The following is a 9,525-nucleotide window of genomic DNA, read 5'->3' as shown; positions in this document are numbered from 1 at the left end:
TAAAAAAAAAAGTAAAACTTCATAGTTCATTTTTCCAATAGAAGGTGTCTCTTGTAGTATCAATCATTTAACTATGAATATTTTCAACATTCTGTTAAGAGTAATTTGGAGTAAGAGCATGAGGAAGAAATAGATCCACTTTTTAGAAACTGTGGAATGAATTTATTAGTTTCTTAATATACACTCAGTTGGACTTGATTGGTGGATGTTTCTCTCCTATTACTGTTCCTACTACCACAGATCAACCCAAATGCCTAAAAACTGGAATCTAGAAGCATCTATAGTATATGCAGAAAAGAAATCGGGAGGTAAGGGCACCAAATAGAACACAAGACTCAACAACTGTTTTATCCTTTGAAGATACTTTAATTTTGCTGTTATGATTACTTAAAAAACACAGTTGTTTTCAGCATTTCCTAGCTACAGTGGTGCATAGGAAATTCCATTCTAAACAAAGAATTAATTAATGAAATAACAACACACCTTAACATTTTACATTGATAGGTTACAGTTTACAAGGTGCTTTCACATACATTATTTCATTTGATTCTTACAACAAGCAGATAAAACAGTCAGTGGGAAAAAAATGATTTTTTTTTTTTTTAGGCTTTTGATGAGTATTTTCAGGCCAATGGGCAGTCAATACAAGAACATATCAAAAAAAAGACAGCAATACCCACAAGCCACAGTATCTTTTTTGGTAGGTTGACCGTTTGATATCAATTGGATTTTTAGCATCAGTGAAGGAGGAAGGAATCAAAAGAGACATGAAGTCCTTGTGATATTCAAAAAATTTTAAGAACACTGTGAGATAAGGAGAAGAAAGAGAAGAAAGGCCTTAAAATATCACCTTACCAAGTCTTACTTCAAAGCACATTATCCCTTCAAACTGTCAAATAAAAAGAATCTTGTCATGACATGTGAAAATTAGAAAAGACCTTAGAACTCATTTTGATCAAAATGGAACTCATTTTGTAGCGCTAAGGCCAAGGTCATCCTGACTGTGTGACAGACAAGCTTGAGACCCAAATTTCTTGACTTTTGAGTCAGGGGTCCTTCCTCTGCAATGCCATCTCCTTATTATTTACTGAGGAAAAATGTCATTTCTTCTGTTTCAAATAATGTGATTTTAGGTTAAATACTGATTTATTCCACTGATTATTCAAGTTTTTATTTCATTCTTGGCTAAACTGTGGCTGAAACTGTGAGTTTTATATAACTTTAAGATATTCTAATTCAGTGTACTTGATTGGTTGGAAATAGACTCTCTTGACATATCAGAGAGCTTGCTCATGTCCTTTAAGTGGAGAGTAAGATGGGAATGGCGAAATAGCCCTCAAAACCAATGTACGCCTAGGGGCATCTACCTAGGCAGAGTCTAAATCTTTTTAATTGCTGAAAACTAAAGCGTAATAATCAAAGTGTCATCCCCAAGATTTATTAAAATAATTTTACAATAATATACAATAAAGCTACCATAGAATTTGTAGCATACACATAGAATACAATGATCAGCATGTTCTTGGGCCAAAAACTAATTAAAATATTTTATACAAATGATGTATTAAATTTATTAACATGATGATATATTTTTGTCACATAAAACTTGATACAGCAAAGTATTTTATATTTTCCTTGCACATTTTAAATATAGGTGGACCAACTGAAATCAGCATCAGCTTTTAAATGACATAACCATGCAAAAACACTTGACAACCAATAGATGTACAGATTGATGCAGAGAATATTCCAGACAGGCTTTTTTCAATGTCTTCAAAGGTTTTATACAGGGGTGTGGTACAGAGGAAAAGAAGTAGTCAGTGACCTGCACCAATAATGAAGCAAATAGAATGCTTATATATACATTAAGATCAGTTTGATTAAAAACAACTTATATGCATGTAATTGATCATAAAAAATGAACACAGTTTATTTTAGACTCTTTTGGTGTGTTGTTTTAAGATAGGTCACTGACACACGGAGATAAAACCAGATGGCCAAATTTAAAAGCAAAGACAAAAATATTTAAAAAACAGAATTAAGCCATGGATTCTCAACAAATGTTGAACTAAGTGTGCAAAAGTGCCTGAAATTTCCATGTGACAGCAATGTTATTGGCAAAGAAATATAAAAAAAATTAAACTCAAATACTAAAATTGTATCTGCATGATCATACATTCTGTTTACTGAAAGAAAAAGGCTTGAAATTCTGACATGTTTAAAAATATCACACCTCAAAATTAAAACACAATTGTGGCAGTTTTAAAAAACTTCATCCCTTTTCCTCATTGATGAGGCACAGGATGAAAGCCGAAGCTTCAACAGTGCCTCTCCCTCAGGCTGACAAATAGAGTACATCAGAATAACCTGGCAACAATTCCTTTTGTTCTTAACAAAACATTACTGCAAAACAAAGCAAAGCGAAACAAAGAAAAACATCATATAAATAAGAGCATCTCTATACTGTTTACAAGTATCAAGCCATTTGTTTGACTCAGCAGGTATTTGTCCGCATTAATGTTTTTAATTCTTTTCCTTTAAAAAGTTTATAATGAGGACTATTTGAGAAACTTAAAAATTGTCACTTTCTTCTTCAGTCACCTTCTGTTAAAATACTGGCTAAAACGCTTATGGAGAAGTGAAGGTTTAGAAATCTTAGAGCTAGCTCTAATACCTACAGAAATGCTGGTACCAAGTGATGATCCATAGCATTAGTTTTTCCTGTGAAGGAGACACATTTGTCACACTGCACAGCTGGTCACTTAATTACTCAAGGGGAAGATGATACAAAAGGTAGTGAAGGGAAATAGAGCCTCTGATCTCTAGAAATTCAAACTGCTGGGGCTAACTACTCGATGTTAGTCTATCCAAGTGTCTTGCCAGAACAGTGAATTCTACGAAAGTTATTGTTTTGTTTTGTATAAACTGCCTTGTTGATGAGACAAAAAACTGTCTTCAAAAATTGTCAAAAGTTTTGGCAAAACTGAGTCTGAGCTACTCAAAGTAAAAATAGTTATTGGAAATATATCCTCAAGCCACTGACCAACAAAAATAATGGCAAGAACTACCAAAGGCAACACTTATCCTTCCTTGGAAATATCACAGAGCCATAACACTGCCCATCCGAAACACCAACAAAATAAAGTGGAGTACTGTTTGGAGAAAAACTGATGAAAATGAAAAAGGAAGAAATAGACGTAGGGCAGGAGAACCAAAGGGAAGCAGGAAAGTGTCTAGTTGTGTGTTATGGCACAGACAATGCTTTGCTTAGCGGTGCCTTGTTACAGAGGTGGATGCAGAGCGCACACACGGATGGCAATAAAGACCTCACTCAGTCGCTGGAATGACAGAACTAGGTAACTGCTTCAACAAGGACGGTCTCAGCTCCACCGTATCTCCCAACAGAGTGCAAAGACTGAGTGTGAGTTCTGATGTCATCTTGTTGCTCGGCTTTAAAATTCACAAAATTCTTTTGCACATTTTTCTGTTATAGAGACGCGGATATCTTCTTCTTCATAGTCATCAAAGTTGCTGGTATCTCCAGAGCCTCTGAACTTTGGTATGAATGGTGCTTCAACCTACATTTGAGAAGGAAACGTAACTGTGATATTACGATTTATAATAGGAAAAATATATTTGGTTTTCATCCCAATCCTGAACAGAGAGCTCTTTAAGGACTTCATAAATGTTATGTTAATGAGGTGACTTCTGGAAAGCCTCTAGCTAACCTAAGGATGGGCACTAATTAGACACTTGGAACTTTCAGTCTTAGCCCCTGACGTCCAGGAGGGAAGAGGGATTGGAGACTAATTTAGTTGCCAGTGGCCAATGATTTAAACAATCACGCCTATGTAACGAAGCCATAAAACTTCACAAGGATGGGGTTTGGAGAGTTTCCAGGTTGATAAACAAATGGGGATTTGGGAAGAGTGTTGTGCTTGAAGGTAGCAGGAAGCTCTGAGCCCTTTCCACATACATGTCCTATGTATCTCTTCCATCTGGCTGTTCTGTGTTACATTCTTTTATAATAAACTGGTAATAGTAAGTGAAGTTTCTGAGTTCTGTGAGCTGCTCTAGCAAAGTAATTGAAACCCAGGAGTTTGTGGGAACCTCTGATCTATAGCCTCTTAGTCAGAAGCACAGGTGGTTAGACTGTGATGAATGTCTGAAGTGGTGGGGGATACGGGCACTCTTATAGGACTGAGCCCTCAACCTATGGGGTCTGATGCTATCTACAGGTAGATAGTGTTAAGACTTGAGTTAATTGTGCGGTGGTGGTGTGTGTGTGTGTGTGTGTGTGGCGAGGAGGACACACATATTGGAATAATAAAGAAGAAAAATGAATGCTTGGGAGTTTCTAAACACCAAAGAAAATACATTCCCACTATTATTATATGGTCACATCTTTAAATGCCTTTAAGTCCCTAAATGATAACCGCATTAGAAAAAGCAGCAAACAGTAGGTTTGCCATTATCTCAACATTTTCATTTAAGGAATGGTACAATACTTAAGAGATGTCTAGGATAATTAACCAATGGTATCAAAATGCTGGCACTTCAGGTTACAGAATTCTAGATTTTTCCTTATCGGTTCCTTCCTTTTTAAAATTTTTATTTATTTGAGAGAAAGAGGGTATGAGCAAGCAGGGGGAGGGAGGGAGAGGGAGATAAGCTCAAGCTGATTCTGCGCTGAGCCTGATGTGAAACTTGATCTCATGACCTGAGCCGAAACCAAGAGTTGGATGTTCAACCAACTGAACCACCCAGGTGACTCATGATTCCCCGCTTCTGATATAGGTTCTTTCTAATATGTAAACCAGTGGTCTCCAAAGTTTTTGGATTTATATACCTTTTAATAAAAACATTTTTGAGCATAAATCACCAATATATGTGTAGCTATTTATAAATTATTTACTCACATAAGTATGTTAGTATAAGATACATACACAAACAAGACATTTAAAAAGACCATAGGACTGGGAAGTCTAATATCATCTTTTAGTTTGCCAGCTGGTTGCCTCACATGCACGCTCTGGGGACTGTGGTTCTGCAGCACGCAGAGGAATCAGCAATGCAGACAGCTGCCTCACATCTAGCCAGGTGGCAATTTAGGATCACACCTGTTGGGATCATCTCTACCTGTACAGTGATTGCATAGTTTGAGTTGTCCAGGCCTCTTTCTTCTGTTTCCTGCTTCTGCTAGAGACTATTGGACTCTTGGACTATTGGACTATTTCATTGCTCATGAGCACTTGGTCAGAGAATAACAAAATCTATGACTGTTCAAATGATCATTTTTGATAATTTTGGTATTGGTGTGCACAGTTATAACTGAGATATTAAAACAAATGGCTACAATGAGGTACTCAATTATTTCTATTTATAAATTATCCAGGGATCTTCAAGTCCAACTGATAGTCAAGATCTGCAGTTGATCAATCTATTCAATACTACAATCTGTTTGCTATAGGGTGCTACTTCTTGGCAGATAAGCTGTTCACTATCTAAGGTAAGTTAAGCCCTCTGGAAAGCACATGAACTCTAAATGGGCAGGAGCAGTTCAATGTAATCCCGCTTTAAGAATAATTGTAGGGGCACTTGGGTGGCTCAGTTGGTTAAACATCTGCCTTGGGCTCAGGTCATGATCCTGGGGTCCTGGGTTCCAGCCCCATATTGGGCTTCATGCTCAGTAGAAAGCCTGGTTCTTCCTCTCCCCCTCCCCCACCTTGTGCTGTCCTTCTCTCAAATAAATAAAAGCCTTTTCTTAAAAAAAAAAGAAGTGTAAAAATATAATACACAATATGCATAAATTAGTAAATGCCAATAGCAGGAATTTTCTTTTTAATATAAATATGAAAATATTAAAAATGCATCATTTAAAAAATACTAATAAAACGGGCCAACCTCAAGCAAATCTAATAAATACATCTAAATATAGCATTAATTAACACAAATATAACAATAAAGATAGTATAAACAGCGATAATTAGAGGAATATGGATGATTTTACAAGAAAATATAAACTTCTGAAATTGACTGAAGAAGCAAAAACTTAGAAACCAAAAGCCAAAGAAAAATTAGTTTGTTAAAATTTCCAAGTAGTAAGTAGAAATTAGTTCCTATTTCCTCAAGTGTCCCAAAGAATAAAAAGATATGGAAAATTTCCAAGCTCATTTAATGAATTCATTCATTCATTTAATGTATCCCATAATCTCAACTCCAGAAAAACAAAACTGCAGATAAATTAAACTCATGACTATATAGACAAAAATCCTAAATAAAATTTTAGCAAATTGATTTTGCATATTTTAAATAATATTTTGCAGGTATTACAGTAATAATACCTCATGATTAAATGGTGTTTAGGAATGTTAAGATATCTAATTGATATAATTCATTATGCTAATATGTCAAAGAAGAAAAAGCACAATAAACTAGGAATCAAGGATATTTTCTTTTTTTATATGTTTTTTGTTTTCTTTTCTTGATATTTTCTTAATCTGATCAAGAATAGTTATCCGAGATAAATAGCTAACTTCATATTTGAAGCTAAAACATGAAAGGCATTCCCATTCAAAACAAGAATAAGACAATACAGCTCAACAGTCCCACTCTTTCAGTAAAGGCAAATGATACCTCCGCCCACTGTAAATATTTAACCATAAAATGCAAGGAAATCACTGAAAAACCTATGGAAATCAACAACAGAATTTAGTAAGGTGGCCAGTTACAACACAAACATAGAAATTATGTTTCCCCCTATAGCCTACTATAATGGCAAAGCAAATGCATTTGCAATAGCAATCAAAGTATAAATTTAAGGAATAACTTTATTTTTTTGAGGAATTTAATATTATTATTTTAAACTAGGTTCCATAAAGGCCCCACTCATAGTGAAGTAGAGATTTTGGTTCTTTAAGAAAGAAACTGGACCTATATGGGGCAGGGCTTTCTAAGACTTTATTGAATGACAGAAAATGTTTGAATAAAGGTAGAAATATAACATGTTCATTATAAGGAATTGTCAAGATTTTGATTCTCTTCTAACTAATATACTGTTATCCCAATTAAGAGCCCCAAATACAATATAAATATTTGGAAAGACCAATAAAACACGGAGTTATTGTTAAATGGGTACAGAGTTCTAGTTTTGCAAGATGGAAGAGTTCTGGAGAGATATGGTGGTGAAGGCGACACAACAGTGTGAATGTACTTAATACCATTTAACTGTACACCTACAAATGGCCGTGACAGCAAATTTTGTATTGTGTATTTTTCATACAGTAAGACTGTAAAAAAATCTGAATTATGTACTTTTCCATGAATATTTATAAGAATTCCACATATTAAATATATATTCTGAAAATTAAAAAAACACCATAAGCCTATATAAAATGGTATAGTATACAGTACAAGAATAGACAAAAGGAACTCCATTAAAAATAAATTTCGCAGGGTGCCTGGGTGGCTCAGTGGTTGAGCCTCAGCCTTCGGCTCAAGGTCATGACCTCAGGGTCCTGGGATGGAGCCCCACATCAGGCTCTCTGCTCAATAGGTAGCCTGCTTCCCCCTCTCTGTCTGCCTGCTGATCTGCCTACTTGTGATCTCTCTGTCAAATAAATAAATAAAATCTTTAAAAAAATAAATTTCACAAACAGACTGAAGTATTTAATAAATTAGCATTAGTAAAGGTGGAATTTCAAATAAGGGGCCAAAAAATTCAATTCATTCAACAAATGCTGAGAGAACAAAAATAAGTCAGATCAAAAAGCACTGGACGAAAGTATAGATTCAATAAGTCTCCCCAAAAGAATTGCTCTTGCCCATACAGCACATCCAGCTGAGGTAATGATGCTAAGGACTGTTTCATAATTTAATGGCTAGGGAGTTTCTGAACCTATCTTATGAGATGCAGAGACTACTGTACTCGCCTTGTTTTGGTCTTTTTGCATTATTAAATTCTTTTAATGCTTTGTTTTTGTAATTTTTTCTAAAAGACATAAACTTGGAAAAATGTGCTATTAATATTCAATGACAGCATTTACATTTTCTTCCTAAGGAAATTCACTTGTGCTGCACAACATCATTAAATATGGCAAGTCTCTGAAACAGAAGTTTTTGTTTCATGGAAAAAAAAGCAATATAGTCAAGATGTAAACACTTTATAAATACAAATTATATTTAACCGGGCATTTAAGAAACAAAGGTGAGATAAAAGTAATTCACAGCAAAAGCTTTTGTTAAATGTCTCAATTTGTTATAAAGGTGAATTGATAAACACTGAAAAATATCTAATGAATCTAGCTATTAAATATTATTGAATCTAGCTTGTGCCAATCTCGGTGGGAGACTCTATTTGTTTATGTTGTTTTTCTAATGTGGTTTCATATCAGTTTTGAAATGCAAACCTTTGGGACATTGTCTGCTATATCATTACCATGATATTTGAAGAATAAGAGGCCTACGTAGGAGAAATTTGACACTGACAACATTTCAGGTTGATGGTCAAGACAGAATATGCTTTTTCTTTTATCAAGGAGAAAACTCGTTTTTAAGCTGTGGGTTGGAAAGGTCCCTTACGTCCTGCATAGTATTAAATCAAAGGTAAAAATAAATTAAAGTCCTGTGTTAAGTTGGAACAATCTCTATTACCTATATATAATTTAAATACCAAACTTTCAAAGCTCTTAAATTAAAGAAACGGCTCACCTTCCTCTGGTAAATAGCAATCCAATCTGTGGTGGCAAACCACTTGTGAGTTTTTATATCACTCACGCCATTCTTCAGGTTTCCAAACCGCTTCGTCAAATCCACCTGCAGCAGGTTCCTTAGAAGGTCCTTGAGATCTGAACTGAAGTGCGATGGGAATCGGACCTGTACCAACACACCATGTTGTCAAACATACATTCCAATGGTTAGCATGGCCTCAACTTTAAACAGACCAGAGACCTCTGAAGAAAATGCTTTAAAGGGTTAACATCCATTTCTGAGCTCTTTACATTCTTGCTGTGGTTTTCTACAAGTGCTATGGTTTTCTGCAAATGCTGTATTATCTGTGTATGTCTTTCCCCCAGACCATGAACTTCTAGGGGGAGGGTACTGTGCCAGTTTTGTGTTGTTATTCCCCGAATTTATTACACCATTTCAAATAATGTAGTTCATCCAGCTAACCGTAATTGAGACCTACTGTATACTACACTGCTCTCGTGCTGGATATATAGCAATGAACTATGGCATAGCTGATGAATATGGTATTAATTATATTCTAAAGATGGAGAAATTAGGATGCGCAGATATTGTAACTTACCCAATCATTGCACTACAAAGTGGCAGAGTTGGGACTAAAAATCTAGTCATGTTGCTAGGCTCATGAGTTTTATTCTTTATTACATGGTCTTCAATTTATAGTCTGACTTTAAAAAAGCTCAACATGATGTACATTCTCATATTTTCAAAGTATAAGTTAAACCATTAGCAGGCAAAGCCAGACTCTTTGGCAAAACCAGATTCCTAACTCTAGTCTTC

General features: G+C 35.2%; 1 protein-coding gene across 8 annotated transcripts in view; it reads right to left on the bottom strand.

The window, feature by feature from the left end:
- Positions 1-345: 345 nt before the first annotated feature.
- PRKACB (protein kinase cAMP-activated catalytic subunit beta) overlaps positions 346-9,525 on the bottom strand; it is a 132,425-nt gene continuing 123,245 nt past the window's right edge. For all 8 annotated transcript variants that reach the window (XM_059134986.1, XM_059134983.1, XM_059134990.1 and 5 more), the window contains 2 exons: positions 8,710-8,874; positions 346-3,578 (listed from right to left, as the gene is read on the bottom strand). In XM_059134986.1, the coding sequence (XP_058990969.1) occupies positions 3,453-3,578; positions 8,710-8,874 (291 nt within the window). In that variant the 3' untranslated portion in view covers positions 346-3,452. The remainder of the gene's footprint in view (positions 3,579-8,709; positions 8,875-9,525) is intronic.

Source organism: Mustela lutreola, chromosome 10 (assembly GCF_030435805.1).
Source record: "Mustela lutreola isolate mMusLut2 chromosome 10, mMusLut2.pri, whole genome shotgun sequence".
Classification (NCBI taxonomy): domain Eukaryota; kingdom Metazoa; phylum Chordata; class Mammalia; order Carnivora; family Mustelidae; genus Mustela; species Mustela lutreola.
Note: the sequence above shows the minus strand (reverse complement) of the source record. Positions and strands in the feature narration are given on the sequence as shown.